At 39.8% G+C, this 18,343-nt stretch overlaps 1 protein-coding gene across 3 annotated transcripts in view; it reads right to left on the reverse strand.

The window, feature by feature from the left end:
* Window positions 1-18,343, reverse strand: part of fbxo8 (F-box protein 8) — a 58,664-nt gene that overhangs the window by 13,847 nt on the left and 26,474 nt on the right. For all 3 annotated transcript variants that reach the window (XM_043704544.1, XM_043704535.1, XM_043704555.1), the window contains exons 2-4: window positions 12,803-13,110; window positions 8,825-8,951; window positions 5,743-5,861 (exon numbers count right to left, since the gene is read on the reverse strand). In XM_043704544.1, coding sequence (XP_043560479.1) covers window positions 5,743-5,861; window positions 8,825-8,951; window positions 12,803-13,110 — 554 coding nt within the window. The remainder of the gene's footprint in view (window positions 1-5,742; window positions 5,862-8,824; window positions 8,952-12,802; window positions 13,111-18,343) is intronic.

Raw genomic sequence — 18,343 nt, forward strand, 5'->3', positions numbered from 1 at the left:
CACCACTTCTCAGCCCTTTGGCCTATCTGATCAAGACCCCGGTGTAATCTGAGGTAACCCTCTTTGCTGTCTACTACACCTCCAATTTTGGTGTCATCTGCAAACTTACTAACTGTACCTCTTATGCTCACATCCAAATCATTTATGTAAATAATGAAAAAGTGGACCCAGCACCGATCCTTGTGGCACTCCACTGGTCACAGGCCTCCAGTCTGACAAACAACCCTCCACCACCTTCTATCTTCTACCTTTGAGCCAGTTCTATATCCAAATGGCTAGTTTTCCCTGTATTCTATGAGGTCTAATCTTGCTAACCAGTCTCCCATGGGGAACTTTGTCGAACACCTTAACGAAGTCCATATAGATCACATCTACTGCTGTGCCCTCATCAATCCTCTTTGTTCCATCTTCAAAAAACTCAATCAAGTTTGTGAGACATGATATCCCACACATAAAGCCATGCTGACTGTCCCTAATCAGTCCCTGCCTTTCCAAATACATGTACATCCTGTCCCTCAGGATTCCCTCCAACAACTTACCTACTACCGACATCAGGCTCACTGGTCTACAGTTCCCTGGCTCATCCTTACCTCCTTTCGTAAACATGCAGACGTACTTTCTGAGATCAGCACCAAACATCCTAGCTTTAATTTAAAGGATGATGCTTTCATGTGCTGGACTTGTCTAGGAGAGGAAACAGTTTCTCTTTCAGAAGTTGTAGTGCTAAAGAGTCCCTCAGTCTCATTAGAACATTTTGCAAAAACATTGTGCGGGTTTGCAGCCTGGTTGGAAATAACTCCATCATACGCAGCACAATAAAAAAATTCAGAAATAATGAATGATTAAGGTGCCTGGGAAGACATTTACTATCGAGCAAGGAAGGCACAGTGTTGACATGCTGATGCTCACAGAGATAAAAAGTAAGAAATTCAAAGTCAATGGACTGTTGGTAAATCTTATAGGAATGCTTTAGAGTGAGGCAAAAAGCCGATGTCACCGAACTTTGTATTGGAGCTGACCAAGTCAAAGTTCTAATTTCTCAGGGAACGAAGATTTGATATGACGGAAGAACTAACTGAAACAAAAAATCTCAATGATTGAAAAGGGGAAGACGATACAGTTCCAGGGTAATATTGCTGTCTCATGAACATGGAAAGCTGAGAGACTAAAGGTGTAAAAGGAAGACAAGAACATTTTAAGGGTCTCAGAAATTACAAAATACTCTCAACACACTAAAGAATAACAGAAGAATGAACGGTTACTAAAAAGAGTGGATGATGATGGCAAGGTGATGAAGGCACTAAAAGAGGTTGCATAACCTGGCAGTGGAAAAAAAAGAGAAAAGAGATTAAGGTGCTTTGGGTATTGCTGTTTATTTACAAATTGTGAAAATCATTTTCCAGAATGGAAGACACATTAAAGGATACTTAATGAAGCTAATGTCAATGAACTCTTCAATATGGAGTTCTGAGCTAGACAATGATTATGGAATAGAACCAGAGGAAGCTTCTGGAAATCAGCTAAAACCAGAAAATTATCAATATTGTTGGATTGAATGATGAGCATTCAGCAGCAGTGTTAAATTAATTGTGAAATGACAGTACATGTTGTTATAATAGCGAAGCACTAATATTTTCAGGAGGTTGGGTCTTATTTGGAAAAGATAATGTAGGAGGCTAAAACCTGAAATTATGAAATTGTATATGGAAATATTTGAATGGAACAGTAATAATGGGAAACTCATTTGTGGAAGTGGCAATTATGTTCAGTATTCCTGTAATATTTAACTTAAGCACAAAACGCATTAAAGGAACTGTTACTTATTCAACTCCCATCTTCGTACTCCCATCTTTCTTAATTCAATCTAGAATACTTTTATTATAATCAGCGTAGCAGCATTACACAATAAGCTGAAAATCTAAACAAAATGTGGCAAGACAAATAACTTCCCAGAGTATATCTTATCAGTTCATTCATCACCAATGGAAGTTCCAATTAGTTTACCTAGTTAAGTACTGTACCATACAAGAAGTTTCCACATTCAGTCCCGTGTGCAGAGATAGCCAGTGGTTGGGATGTGACAAAAGCGCCTCAGAGTCCAGTTTGAAAACCAATCAGGATTGCTTTCCCTTTTGGTGTTCAATTAACTAAGTTAATCTGCACACACATGTATGACTGGCAAGAACAGAATCAAACTTTATGCAGTGTCTCAGAGCAATGGAGTTATTTCCAATTCACTATCAACAGTGGCTCAGTGGTTAGCACTGCTGCCTCACAGCGCCAGGGATCCGGGTTCAATTCCACCTTGGGCAACTGTCTGTGTGGAGTTTGCACATTCTCCCAATGTCTGCGTGGGTTTCCTCCGGGTGCTCCGGTTTCCTCCCACAGTCCAAAGATGTGCAGGTTAGGTGAATTGGCCATGCTAAATTGTCCATAGTGTTAGGTGCATTAGTCAGAGGGAAATGGATCTGGGTGGATTACTCTTCGGAGAGTCGGTGTGGACTTGTTGGGCCAAAGGGCCTGTTTCCACACTGTAGGGAATCTAATCTAAAAAATAACATTTAGACAAGAATTCTAGGATAAAATATTGAATTAGAAATCATTGAACTAAACACTCAGCAAAGCCAGCAGTGAGGAAGAGATGTGGGTGAAGAAACTGGTGAGATGGAACAAAGATGGAATGTTTGTCCAGAAAGTTGAATAATAATGATAGAGAAATCTAGCTCAAATTGATAACAGGATTGGATTAAAACTAAAAGATCTTGTAGATTTTCAGAAGAAATTGCAGGAAATCATTTGCAAGAAAGTTGTCAATGAAAGATATTTTCTTCAACAATTGATATAAACAATAATTAAATGAGATTTTCATGATCTACAATCAGCTAATGCAAATGTACAGAATAATTTATCTTTAAATGGCCTATAAAAGGGGAGTTAAATAAATAGATCGTGCATGTTTTCCTGCACTTTTGAAACACAATTATAAATGTCCAGCTTTGGTACTAAGCTCGGTTTATGTTATGCCTCACTTTCTATTGCTTTGATTTTTTTTCAATTTAATCAGAGCTTCAGAAAACATGACTGAATGGACACATGGGACAGCTCATTAATGGATGTCCGAAAGCCACGGCCTGGAAATAGTTCAACACATTTGCAGCTTAGAATTCTATTTATCCTGACCTTACACATAAAATTAAATGTTTTCGGATTGCTACCTGGCTCACAGTGATTCAGACTGGTTTAGCAAATGCAAGTCCAAACATCCATAACACTTAGATTTATATTTTTTTTCTGAAGAGGGTCACTCAGCCTGAAACGTTAACTGATTTCTCTCCACAGATGCTGCCAGATCTGCTGAGATTTTCCAGCAATTTCTGTTCTTGATTTACAGCATCTGCAGTTATCTCGTTTTTTATTTACCTTTCCCTGGATGTATTTCTGGGATTATCCTCCCTCAGTACAGCTGTAATGCTATCGCTTAGCAAAAACGCCAGCCCCCGCACCCCCACCACTCTTTCTGTCCTTCTGGTCGCATTTGTATCCTGGAACATTAAGCTGCCAGTCCTGTCCATCCCGGAGTCACGTTTCTGTAATTGCTATGATATTCCAGTCCCATATTCCTAATCATGCCCTGAGTTCATCTGCCTTCCCTGTTAGTCCGCTTGCATTGAAATAAATGCAGTTCAATTTATTAGTCCTACTTTGTTCTCTGCTTTGTCCCTGCCTGCCCTGACTGTTTGACTCGCTTCTTTTCTCAAATGTACAGTCTCAGATTGATCTCTATTATCACTATCCCCCAGGCTCCACACACCGCGCCCCCCCCACCCCTCCAACCACCTTACTAGTCTAATTCCATGAGAGCAGCTCGAGCAAATCTCCCTGCCAGTATATTAGTCCCCTTCCAATTCAGGTTAAAAAAGTCACACAACACCAGGCTATAGTCCAACAGGCTTAGTTGGAAGCACTAGCTTTCTGAGCGCTGCCCTTCATCAGGTAGATGTGAAGGAGCAGCGCTCCGTAAACTAGTGCTTCCAATTAAACCTGTTGGACTATAACCTGGTGTTGTGTGATTTTTAACTTTGTATAACACCGACATCTCCAAATCATGTCCAGTTCAGGTGCAATCCATCCATCTTATACAAGGTCACTCCTACCCCAGAACAGATTCCAATGATCCAAAAATGTGAATCCTTCTCCCATACACCAGCTCCTCAACCATGCATTCAGCTGCTCTATCCTCCTGTTCCCACCCTCACTAGCCCGTAGCACAAGGAGTAATTCAGATATTACTACTGTCGAGGACCTCCTTTTTAAATTCCTGCCTAACTCTCTATATTCTCCCTTCAGAATCTCATCCTTTTCACTTCCTATACTATTGGCTCCAATATGTACAATGACCTCCTGCTGCCTCCCCCCCATCAAGAACATTCTGCACCAAGGAGGCAACACATCATTCTGATTTTTTTACTGCTGGCCACAGAAACATCTGGACTAGACAGTCCCCTAATGCAATTGATCTCTTGGAACTTGACATACCCCTCATTGCATTACAGCCAGTCTCAATACGAGAAGCTTGGCTGTTCGCGCGATATTCCCCTGAGAATCCATCACCCCCTACATATTCCAAAACAACATACTTGTTTGAAATGGGGATAATCACAGAAAACTCCTGCACTGCCTGCCTACCTCTCTTACCTTTCCTGGAGTTAATGCATCCAAGTGACTGTATCTGCGACTTTTCTCCCTTCCTATCATTGCCATTCATCACACCGCCTTGCTCTTTTAAATGCTGTGAAGGATGACCAGCATATCTTTCTCAGTTTTTCCCTCATAATTCCATCTTCTAAAATTAGCTCTGCTTCAATTTGTCTTTTTAAAGATTTAGTTATGGGACGTGACTCCCAAATTACAAGATTCCCATTTGTTGCTCATCACAAATTGCTGAGAATGTGGTGAGGGGCCTCAATCTTGAACCACTCCAGTGCAGTACTGGTTATGACTGGATGACTTACTAGGGCATTTCAGACAGCAGGTAACAGCGAACAGTTTGGTAAAAGAGTCACATATATATCCTGATCAAATGCAAATCCCATTCCTCATTACATTGTTAATTACACCTGTATCCACTGGTGCATGGTCCAATTTTGCTGCTTCTCAGCTCATCAGCTGCTAAAATGATCAATTATGCAATTATCATTTCTAAACTCCACAATTCCAATGTACTCCCAGCAATTCTCCTACATTGAATTGTTGCAAATTATAGGTCATACAAAAACATTGTTGTCCATGGCTTAACCTGCAGCCAGTCTTACTTTACCATCACCCTATGTTCTTTAAATATGTCAGCTCGCTTTTGACTTTAGCAGTCAGCCTTGTTTTCAAATCCCTAAATGGTCTTGCCCCTTCCTATCACCATAACATCTCCTAGCCCCACCAATGCTCTTCAAATTGTGGCCTCTCATGCATTCCCAAGTATAATCGTTGGTCATGTATTCAGCTGCCTAGAATTTTAGTTCTGGAATATTTTCCTGACACCTTTCAATCTGCTTGCTTCCTTCCTTAAATTCTAGTTCTTTGACCAAGCTTTTCATCATCTGAACTAAGATCTCCTTGTGTGGCTCACTGACATACTTCCTTTTATAATGTTCCTCGAGAAGTTTCATTATGTAAAAAGCATTGTATAAACATGAGTTATTGTTCCTAATTCTGGTTTGGGATCAGATATATTTACAATCATGTTACCTGTCATCTAAATAAATTCGAAGTTTCTTCCAATTTAGTGTTCTTGTGTAGAAAATAAACTTTGCAATTTCCTTCGGAACATTGTCCAGTATGCCTTTGCGAAAAATGTAGTCCATTCCCTATAAGGAAATAGATATTTTGTGATATGCATTTAAACATGATAAAAACATATTTCTCTTAAGATGATCAATAAATACTCTGTAAAAGCAGTGATATTATTTTTCAGCAATGTCTATAAATCAAATTTAAATAGCAAAGTGCACAGGTGGGATCTGCAAGTTTATGTACTGATGGCTGTTTGCTCATGTATTGGAACTGTAATACTGATCATCTTTAGGTTCCATGTTCAGATCAAGAAGATTATGGAAAGCTTACAAGTTGCCTTGGAGTTAACCCCAAGAAAAGCCTATGTTCATTTATTATTACTGGTAGATTTAACACTGCAGAAACAGATGCGTGGATGAAGAAGCTTATCAAATTATCTGTGGACCATGATGGCTTCTAAGCTGTGGGAGTGATGAAAATATCATTCTCAAGGAAGACCAAGTCAGAAATGCAAAATATAAATTAGTATAAAAATCACACAATAAAATTCTGACTTGGTCAAAATAACAAATTTTCTTGCTGCTCTTAACCTGGTGCAGTGGTAGCAATAAAACCAGAAAATCTAGGTTCAAAGCTCTCTGCTACATCAACAACTGCAATAAGGAACGTGAAGAAAATCTAATTCAACACTCTTTAGTAAACCTCAAACCTCAATGTCACAACAGCCACGCTTTGGAAATGGCATACCCACATTCAAGTGGCTCATCAGTCTGATTGGATAAGTTTAAATTCTTCCTGATTAATTAGCACAATGCATCATTTTCTAGCTCTAGAAGTTACTTCCTATGGCAGCAGTGGGAGCCAGGTATAGCTGGACAGAAATTAACCAAGGTGAAATGAGCCTGTTTCTGCACCCTTTTACACAGCTCAAAGTTTTTCCCATTGATGGGAAATTTGCACAGCAATGTGGACGCCCTGGAAAATCCCAAATTCACAGCCAAGGAAATTTGTTGGAGACATGGTGCTAGCTTTATAAATAGCTTTTGTAATCTATCCGCCCTATGCAGTTGCAGACGTTGGGCTTACTAAAAGTATCTCATAATTGTGGATTAGAAATTTGCACCACTAATGTTGCACTGACCTCCAACTTCAAAAGACCTGATTAGAAAGTCGAAGTAAGTTATGGAGTTAGTAACATTATTACTTATGCTATTCCAGAATTTCTGGAGTTTCCCATTATTTCACTGTTCCTCTTGATGAAACAGTTGAATAGGCAATTTTTATAACTTTGTCTGCTGAATTAATTTTTCTCCATTTCAGTTTTTAGTCAGTGATAACCTCCAGGATTTCGTAGTGGGAGATTCAGTGATCATAATGTAATTGATCTATATCCTGCTTTTGAAACAAATTGACCTCCAACAAACATAACCATCTTTCTTTGTGTTGAAAAGAGTCTAACCAATGGAGAGTATCCTGTCTCTTCACCACCCCTCTGCTTGATTCCCACATAGTTGAGTCACTCATTGCAACTGTTCGGATTATCATGAGCTTCCTGACCCAGAGGTAGGGACACTACTATTGTGCCACAAGCGCCCTGATGAAAAAACCACTTTTCTTTATGCCTGGTCAATACAAGGATCAGCCAAATTATATCACTGTAGAATGATTTTGGTGAGTTCAGCAATTTTGTTGTGATCAAAACTGATGCAAAACAGCTACAGGATGGGAGTTGAAATGCCAATTTAAAGAATGAGCATATGAAGCTCCAACTAGTGGTTGAACTGGCTATAAATGCAGCGCTTCCAACTGTTTCAATTTTCTCATGTTTTATCTTTTGTCATGAGGTGGTGTGGTTTGCAGATAGTGTTTGAGAAAGGGTGTAAATTATTGGGCTTGGTAGACCTCAACAGGATTTTCTTTATTTTGTTTTGAAGGGGAGTGATCCGGACTTGATACATTAACTGTTTTGCTCTCCACTGACACGGCCGGAGTGTGTCCACCATTCTCGATGTTTATTTATTTAGTACTTTGCCTAATCTGAAAGAGCTGCTTTTGCTTCACATTTGAGAGTGTGATGGAAATAAGGTGCAAAACTGCAGCTGATAGTGAAGTGCTGACTATGGCTTGTAGGCCTAAAGCAAGCTATTGTTTAGTCAACACTGATTTCAAACTGAGACCTGCACAAGTCTACGTATTTTTAAATTAGCCTGTACAGGGATATTATGACACACCTTGGAGCAGGTGAGACTTGAACCTGGGTCTTCTAATTTAGAGGTAGGGACACTATTGCTGTGCCACAAGCATCCTCACGAGCACAAGTTTACTGAGGGTTATGGCACCAAATGCATGCTTCTCACCTATAGAGGGAGCAATACATATACAGCACAGAGAGGACGCACCAAAAGTCCAACATCTTTTACCTTTTGGCCAATCAGCTCAATTTATCCAGATATGTAATGCGTTATAACAATTCTATTTTTCACTATTCCTGAGGTAAAATATTATGAATATCTGAAAGCTCCATATGGTGTTAATGAATGCTTTTTAAATCCCAAGAACACTATTTTGCTCTATTCCTCATTTGAAGAAATGAGAATTTTAAGCTCTAAACTGCATAATTGGGGAATATTTATATATTTTTAAAAGAGCTTAAATACATTTCAGGGGCACAATCAGAATACTTGAACGAGATGGGGTTGAGTGGGAGTGCAGCACAACAGTATTTCACATTGCAATGAATTAAAGGAGGAGTATTCATGCATCCCCTGGCTCCACTTACCAATTCACTACCTTTTGATGCCAACCACCAGAAGGGTCCACAGACCACTTGTCAGAACATATGCAGATCCTGGGCAAGATTTTTTGGATGACAGGGAATGCCTGTCTGCAGCTATTTAATGCTTAGATAGCAGATTAGCTGGGAACCAGTGAAGCCCTGATGATTCATCGTGTCCACAACTAAAGATAGATATCTTTACAAATAACACAGTTGAAGTTTTACATTATCTTGCAACAAAAGCATGCAACATTAAATTACCTCATGAGGATTGGCGTTGAACGTAAGGCTGCCTTCATCAAGTTGCATGTAGAGTTTCCTGTAGCTAAAATTTGAAGGATGGTCTCTATAGTAAATGGAACAGTGACCCCAGGTGGATTTACACAACCTGAAACAAAATCCATGCCATCTGTTGATAGTTTATCAACACTTCACTTTCAGTAATCATTATTATTTTGTTTTATGAAACAGTTCTCTCATAATTTGCACAGATTAAATGCTAATATATAGAAACAACAATTTAATGGATCTTCATTAAAATTTGATAGAAATCTATGTAATATTCATAGGTTTCATGAAAAAGTTTTCATAACCACAATGCATAATATTTGACATACAAACCACTGAATTCTGCTTAAAGCAACTTTGGATTAAAAATGGAAACATAACAATTCTGGTTGTATCATTTTAGGAATACTACAAACTTAATGTGCCAAAATAAAAATGTGAGTGAAACTTTAAATTATCTGCAAAGCTTATCTGTTTGTACGAAATTATTTGCCTTACTTGTGAATATCAAAAGTGCAGTCTAAATCAAATAGATTGTTTGAAATGCTTAATTTTCAATTCATGAATTTTAATTTGTGCATTTCAAATTATTGAAGAAAATCCTCAAAGTGTGAAACTTTACATCACATGTTCAGTAACATGGACTTTTAAAATTTAATAGCATGGTAAACAGCAGGACAATGAGATCAGTTTTGGACCACTTCACTGAAGCCAGAACAGACTGCGTCCAATTTTAATTATGCAACAGAGGATAGGTTTTGAATGGGTTAGCATGCAAACAAATGGCCTTGATATTATTGCCTCCATGGCATATGTCAGGAACATTTAAAAAGTGAAATACCTGCAATATGATCCAACCCGCCATGTATCCAAAGCCTTTTATTCCAATGGCAGATATCAGAGCATGAGGTTAAGATTAGAGTGATAATTAGTTACTGGAATAGTGGTTAGCACTGCAGTCTCACAGTGCCAGTGACCTGGGTTTGATTCCAACTTTGGGCAACTGTGGGGAGTTTGCCCATTCTTCCTGTGTCTGCGTGGGTTTCTTCTGGGTACTCCAGTTTCCTCCCACAGTCCAAAGATGTGCAGGTTAGGTGAACTGGCCATGCTAAAAATTGTCAATAGCATCCAGGAATGTGTAGTTTGGGTAGATTAGCCATGGGAAATGCAAAGTTATAGCAATGCAGTGGGTCTGGGTGGGATACTCTTTCCAGGATTGGTGTGGGCCCGGTGGGCAGAATGGCCTGTTTTCACATTGTAAGGATTTTATGCTTTCATAGCGCAATTAGTTAAAAATCATACAACACCAGGTTTTAGTCCAACAGGTTTAATTGGAAGCACACTAGGGTGGGATACTCTTTCCAGGATTGGTGTGGGCCCGGTGGGCAGAATGGCCTGTTTTCACATTGTAAGGATTCTATGCTTTCATAGCGCAATTAGTTAAAAATCATACAACACCAGGTTATAGTCCAACCGTCGCTCCGAAGGCTAGTGTGCTTCCAATTAACCTGTTGGACTATAACCTGGTGTTGTGCGATTTTTAACTTGGTACACGCCAGTCCAACACCGGCATCTCCAAATCATAGCACAATTAGGTGTCCAATTCTTGATATTTACCATTACTGTTACATAAGCCTCCAGGGGAGAGTAGCAGGGACGCAAGGTGAGAGCTTCTGAATTTCCAAATGTTTAACTTGGTACACGCCAGTCCAACACTGGCATCTCCAAATCATAGTGCAATTAGGTGTCCAATTCTTGATATTTACCATTACTGTTACATAAGCCTCCAGGGGTCAGTAGCAGGGACGCAAGGTGAGAGCTTCTGAATTTCCAAATGAAGTGGCTCCATGAGCACTTCTTGAAACCAGGACGGTCAGAAATCGTCGTCAACAACCCCCAAGAAAGCCTTTGTCATCCCAGAACCCCACCACACTTCTCAGCCTCGACTGATGATTTGCTCATAGAGTCATGCTAACACCTTACTTCAGCTCAAATCAGGGGGCTCTCCTGTTTCCATCACCAGGAGACACCTCCAAGGTTACCGATTGCTGCCTCCCGCTGGTTTCTCCTTCTAAATATCGGCTATAGAGCAGCTGAGGATCTACAAGGTGCAGATCAGGCTCTGCTATTAACTTCAACAGGAAATCATCATTCCTGACATGTGTTCTTCAGCCACTTGGGTTTAGCTTTATCTGCATCTTATCAAGTGTCTTTTGAATTGCCTTCTTCTGTGTAGTAAGCGTCTGTTATTCTATTGTACCAGCAGCCTTACTTATTAGAGTTTGCTTGGGTATCAACAGCAAGCTAGCCGAACAAGGCATTGTTCCTGCTGAGTAGCTTTATTTCCAGTAGTTATTCTTATTTTCTCCTCACCTTAGAATACAAGAGCAGAAACGCACTGTTGAAGCTGTATAGGCTCTGGTCAGAGTACATTTGGATACAGACAGCAAAGAATGATGTGCTGCGTTGTAGGGGGTCCAGAGGTGGCTCATAAGAATGATTCCAGAGATGAAGGGTTTTTCATATGACGAGCAGTTGAGGACTTTGGATCTGCACTTAATGGAGTATAGATGTATGGGTGGGCGGCATCTCATTGGAATTTACAGAATACAGAGAGCCCTGGATAGAGGGGACATGGAGGTGTTTCCAATGGAAGGACAGAGTAGAACCAGGGGGTACAAATTCCAAGTGAAGGGACAACCGTTTAGAACTGTGGGGAAGAGGATTTTCTTCAGGCAGAGCGTGGTTATTTGGAGGACCTCATTGCTGCTGAGAAGACCAAGTCATTGAGTGTATTTAAGACAGAGATAGGTAGGTTCCTGATTAGTATGGGGATTAAGAGTTACGGGGATAAGGCAGAAGAATAGGGTTGAGAAACATAATCAGCCTTGATTGAATGGTGGAGCAGACACGATGGGCTGAATGGTCAAATTCTGCTAAGTTACATATTGAATTAAAATATTCTAGAATTAGTTGTGCTGTGTTGTTGTTTTAAAAAGAAAAGGATTGCTTCCCTCTGGTACTTTGTATTACTTTCCACTTTCAGGCCAAAGATTCAATCTCTGGAGCCTTTTGGGGTCTTTGTCTCAGAGCATAATCCTGTCCTTCTTCAATATCCAGAAAAGTACATTCTACAAAGAAATCTGTGTGTTCAGACTCAAGGTAGATACCTGAGTGTTTCAGGGGCAGTGAGACCTATTTAGATATAGTAGAAACCTGAATGCTTTATAGATGTTGTGACTACCTGTTTGACACAAATATTAAATTGAGTATATCAGATGGACAACTGCAAACCTTCCGGCACTGTGGAGCTTAAATCTGATTAGGCATGAACCATCTGTTGCACTTCTGTTTGCAATTAATGAATCTTTGGATTGAGGAAATAACCCTTTTCATCATTTCTATTTTTAATAATTTCTATGGCAACTGTAGGAACAGTTTGAGAAAGTAGCATTCTATTACATTCAATTATAATATATGCCTGTTTATACTGCTAACCCTTTCGACAGAAGACAGTTTCACTAAATATGAGAAAGATTAATCTGAAATAGCAAGAGATACAGTTAAGTGGCAGATATAACATTGCAATTGGCACATTATGAGATTACAATTCTCAAGCTAAAATTCCTCTAAAATGACTGGGATGGTCTAATTATTTTTATGAGTTGTAAAATTGTTGTGTAGACTTGGTATATATGGTAGCTAGGATCCATCAATTACAACTCAGCAATCAATGTTACTTACTTTTAAGGACGCCTCAGAACTTAAAAAGAAACCTTTTTTTTGGTTAACAAAGATATTTTCTAGATTTTACCTTGTTTGGACTATAAGCATTAAGCAGACTCTAATCTGCTGTACAGCACTTCACACAGTGTTCACTTTTTGGCAACAAAGCTTTAAATTTTCATATGGCTAGAGCTACGGATGAGTAACAATAAAAATGGTGCTTACCCTTGCCAAAGGACATCATCATTAGCCAAATCTTGCCAGACACATGACGCTAGACAAAGATCAGTTGCATTCAAGTACGATAGAATGGTTAAACTAAGCTCTGGGGGCAATAGCTCCAGGTCTGGAAATCCATGCTCTTCTTTCGATCTGCCAACTCTCAGAATGTGGTAGATGTCAATACCAATCTGGGCCTGCTTGCGGCTTGCAGCGAGTCTCCGGTCATGTCCCCCATGATAATAACCTTCCTCCCTGTATCTTCTGTGTTGCAGCTGCTGATTCCTTACAACTCTCCACAGCCCCTGACCCATCTGTAAATGTAAAACAAACAGCACAAATGAAAGCAAATAGTGGTCGACAGACAAGAAACTGCCTCAGTTGCACCACAGGTTGGGGGAGAAAGCGTAGTATTCAAGTAATTTAATTGGAGGTAAAACTGTTACATACTGTTTGTTCTGGAGCACAGCATAAGCTTGATAATTATCAGATGAGGGGCTGGCTGTCATTTGTTTACAACATATGTTTTCACTTTGAAAATCATCACAAATTTATTAAGGAATTCATATTATGATCAGATGTTGTGTTCCATTGTACATTTCACTTAAAAACAAAAACTTCCCCTGGCACCAGTGACTGGAATTTATCGATTAAAGTAAATAAACTAAAACAAGAGCATCCCTTATAGCCTGATAGATAAACAAACCACACAGAACACTACTGCAACCACAGAAAACCAAATTCTTGGTTTGAACTTGCATTCTCCATGAGCTGTGCTGGTTGAGGGGAATTGGTGGTTGGGAGAAAAAGAAATCATCAACATATGCTAACTTTTTCAAGTTATCCAGTGATGTTTCCTGGAACATTTGGAAAGTGATAGGGTCAGCTATGAACAATCAACCAGTTCCAGTTATTTAAACCAACCTTCCCAGATATGTGGCAACACGCCTCTGGAACTGATGGGACTTGAATCTCCTAGCTCAAAGGTAGGGACACTATCACTGTGCCACACAAGACTCTTAAATGGAATTAAGGATTATCACATTAGCCATGATTTCACGAGAACGGTGGAGCAGATTTGATGGGCCTAATGGCCTGCGTTTGTTTACGGTTTTGATATTTTGTAAACCACCTGTTCAGAAATGTTATTATACATCTATGGAGCAGGTGGTTCTCTAACTGGGCATCCTGGCTGAGAGGTGGGATACTCCCACTTTGTCACAAGAGTCCCAGACTTGCAATTATATACTGCTTTCCATTAGCTCAGCATGTCCCAAGTTCAAAGCCAATCACGTACTTTGTGAAGTGCAATCAACATTGCAACTAATTTGCGTACAGCAAGCTCCTTGAGAATCAAATGACAATGATCAGATGCGCTTTCGTAACTTCAGTTCAGGGATCATCTCCACGCTAGATGTTGTGATATTGCCGTGAGATCTTTATGTACATCCAAAAGGAGAGATAGTGTTTTATAGTTCCATCTAAAAGACACTGTCACCACCAAAAAAATTCTGCTATTCACTCCTTAAACTGTTTAACCCCACCATGGTTATTACTGTACACAAAAAAAGAGAAATACACAGTCTTAGAGCGTAAAAAGAATAAAAGACCAGTGCACCATCAGAAAAATGTAAAGTAAAAATATGAATGGTCAAAAATGCAATTTCTTTGACCGGATGAGCTACAGTAAATTATATTTAAAGTCCCTAAGGTGTGTTCTTTTATGCATTTTAGAATTGTATAATGAGCATTTATGGATATGAAGAGAATTTTGGATGAAAACTGGCAGTTATTAGCTTCAAATGTGTATAACCGGAGACTGGATGAGGTCCCCAATATACACATCAAGACCTGACACAATCAATATGTGCGAATTCCTTGGGATGTTTAAACTGTCACTGGGCCATTAACCAGTCTGGTACCTGAGAAGATGGACTTCTCAGATATTTCCCATTTTACTTACCTGGTTTGTAACCCAAGAAATGTTAGATTGGTCGAAATTTCCTGGGTAACAAGACCAAACGTGACACCTCACCGACTCCCCATTAACATCTAAAACACTTCCCCAGTCTCCTGACCTAACGCAACCTCACCATTTTACTTACCAGGACACCCAAAACCATCCCATCACTCTTCCTCTTTACCCACTTATTTCACTCAACCTACAAATTTACACAACTATATATTCACCCATTCATCCATGCACACACTCATCCTAATATGGCATGGTGGCACAGTGGTTAGCACTGCTGCCTCACAGCGCCAGAGACCCAGGTTCAATTCCTGCCTCAGGCAGCTGTGTGTGGAGTTTGCACATTCTCCTCGTGTCTGCGTGGGTTTCCTCCGGGTGCGCCGGTTTCATCCCACAGTCCAAAAATGTGCAGGTTAGGTGAATTGGCCATGCTAAATTGCCTGTAGTGTTAGATGTAGGGGAATGGGTCTGGGTGGATTGCTCTTTGGAGGGTCGGTGTGGACTTGTTGGGCCGAAGGGCCTGTTTCCACACTGTAAGTAATCTAATCTAATCACAATACAACTTTACACTCAAAATACAGCAGCCTTTGCCATAAAAGGGATGTGTGCTTACTGTTTGTATTCTCTTGTATTGCTCCCTCGGAGAAGTCCCGCAGGGTCAGACATGATGAAACCTCTATTAGAGGATTACTCAGAAAAATTTTGAGGAAGGCAAGTGGGCCCTTTATTTATTAGGACTTCTTATCTTGATCAGTAAATGTGAGGATTACTTACTAAACAAAAATAGGTCACTTGGCTCAAGCCAGTGTTAATGTTTCATATGAGGCTCATTTCAAATTACTGAATTGCAAAATACCAACATATTCTTCTATTCCTTTCTCCTTCATGTACTAATGGACCTTCTCAAACACATCTATAAATTATAAATCATACATAGAAAAGTTAGAGCATAGAACATAGCAATTCAGCAATGAGGCCAAATCTGATTGGCAGAATAAGCCATTCCAATTGCACGTTCCAGGATGTGTCCATAGTTGTGCATATTCCTTTTACATGAGTGAGGATTTCCACCTCAACACCAAACTGGGCAGTGAATTCCAGTTACCCAGCATTCTCTGGATGAAAAAAAATGTTTTTTCATGGCCCACTAATCGTCTGTGCCTCTTGTTAATTAACCTCTCTATTAGAGGAAATAGATATTGTCTGTTGACTCATTACGAGCCCCTTGTTAATTTGTAAACCTTAATTAAGTCACTCCTCAGTCCCTTCTGTTGTAACCTTAGCCTATCCAATTCTTCCTCAAAGCTGCAATTATATAAGGCCCAGCATCATTCTTGATACCCACCCCAGTATTCATCTCTACAATAATTATGTCTACCCTGTAATATGCTCACATCACCCATTCCACAGTATAGCAAGTTCAATGTTCTCAGCACACTCCGCATAAAGGAACTTTTTTTTTTAAATTGAAACCATTGTATACATAATACCTCGTTTTAGACACCTTCTAAACATCATCTCTGCATCTACCCTACAAATCCTTTCACAAAACTCTCTTTTTGAGTTCAGTCTTTTCTGATTGTTATAACTTCTTAGTTCTGGTACCTTTTTGGCAAATATTTTTTGCTACTTCTCTAGTGTTTACAATGCCTTTTTGTAACATGAAGGTCCCGAACTGATCATGTTAGTCTTAGTGAAAACAGCAAATGCTGGAGATCACAAGTGTGTCAGACAGCATCCATGGAAAGAGAGCAAGCTAATGTTTTTTGAATCCAACATTTGTTGTTTTCAGTAGATTCCAGCATCTACAGTAACTTGCTCCTACAGTAGACTTAGGTCTTGTCTAACCAATATTCTACATGGGTTTACTGTGAATTCTAGTGTGTTGCTGGAAAAGCGCAGCAGGTCAGGCAGCATCCAAGGTACAGGAGAATCCCGCTTATGCCCGAAACTTCAATTCTCCTGTTCCTTGGATGCTGCCTGACCTGCTGCACTTTTCCAGCAACACATTTTCAGCTCTGATCTCCAGCATCTGCAGTCCTCACTTTCTCCTGTGAATTCTAGTGCAAGGCTTTCCAAAGTGAGGCCTAGAATCTCAAGTGGAATTAAGCGCTGACATTTTGCTGTTGTGATTTGAAGTAGCAATCGTTTTCAGAGCACCATCACCATTTCCTCCCAACTCTCAGACATTCACTCCCCCCACAACCCCTTTGTGAAAACTAAGGGGCAGCGATAATGTTCAAGCCTTCAAGTGGGGTATTATGGGAAAAGGTTTGGGAAGCACTGTTTTAGTAGATTACAATGGCGTGATTTTAGTCAAAATTCTAGAATTCTGTGACATATTGCTGTATTAACAGCAATACAGAATCTGTCACAATTAAAGTCCACTTTGAACATGCTAATAAATAGGGAATAATGGGTGTTTACATTGGTAATGGCAACACATTCTGCATGCAATCCTAGTGACAAAGGTTTGATGTCTATTTCTATTTAAAAGGCAAGTCAAGCATAATGATACATTTGCAACCACACAGGTTCATGACAGTGGTGGGCTAGAAGCCATAAAAAAAGTATAAGACTATACATCCTGAAAGAGAAGACTAATGAATAGTTAAAAAGGAAGATGAGTCAGAGCTTGCAAACTTTATTGTAACTACAATATCTAATGTTTTTGATTGTAACGGAAATTAGAAGAGTTAACATCACTAACATGCTAGTAAAAGGTGCAAATGCTGGGGTGTTGGGAGGAGGCAGATCTTGCCATCTTTATTCAGTAAGAACTTGGATTAACATACATGTGGTGGAAGACATGAAAGAAGACAAGAAACATGTAGGAAACTAAATGGAGAGCATGCACAGAGAGGGAAGTCTGCGCACTACAGTGCATGGAATGGACATGTTGAATTGAGTGTGTAGTATGACTCTATCTCTTCAGGGCACCACCTGAAACAGATTACTGTTTTCTTGATGGAAACAGAATAGAAGTGTAGTTCTGGGTTGGTACAAAGGATTATGATAACACCACTGTACGGGAAAAGAAAAAGGTCAATTTGCCACAATTGCTGCACATGAATGTCTAGAGTAACTTTTTGCTGAAAATCATTCTTACTTGAAGTTGTTATAAACTCAAACAATTCATGCAATTTCACTCATAAAATGTTACAAATTCAGTTCCAAGACCATATATTGCCTTGGATCTTGTTGCTTTGCCCTGATTTTTTATTTTTCTCCGCTGATTCCTCTTTTTGGGTAGAGTTAGACCTATAAGACCATAAGACATAGGAGTGGAAGTAAGGCCATTCGGCCCATCGAGTCCACTCCGCCATTCAATCATGGCTGATGCGCATTTCAGCTCCACTTACCAGCGTTCTCCCCGTAGCCCTTAATTCCTCTAGACAACAAGAATCTATCAATCTCGGCCTTGAAGACATTTAGCGTCCCGGCTTCCACTGCACTCCGTGGCAATGAATTCCACAGGCCCACCACTCTCTGGCTGAAGAAATGTCTCCGCATTTCTGTTCTGAAACGACCCCCTCTAATTCTAAGGCTGTGACCACGGGTCCTAGTCTCCTCGT

The sequence above is a fragment of the Chiloscyllium plagiosum genome, chromosome 2, assembly GCF_004010195.1.
Source record: "Chiloscyllium plagiosum isolate BGI_BamShark_2017 chromosome 2, ASM401019v2, whole genome shotgun sequence".
NCBI classification, from domain to species: Eukaryota; Metazoa; Chordata; class Chondrichthyes; order Orectolobiformes; family Hemiscylliidae; genus Chiloscyllium; species Chiloscyllium plagiosum.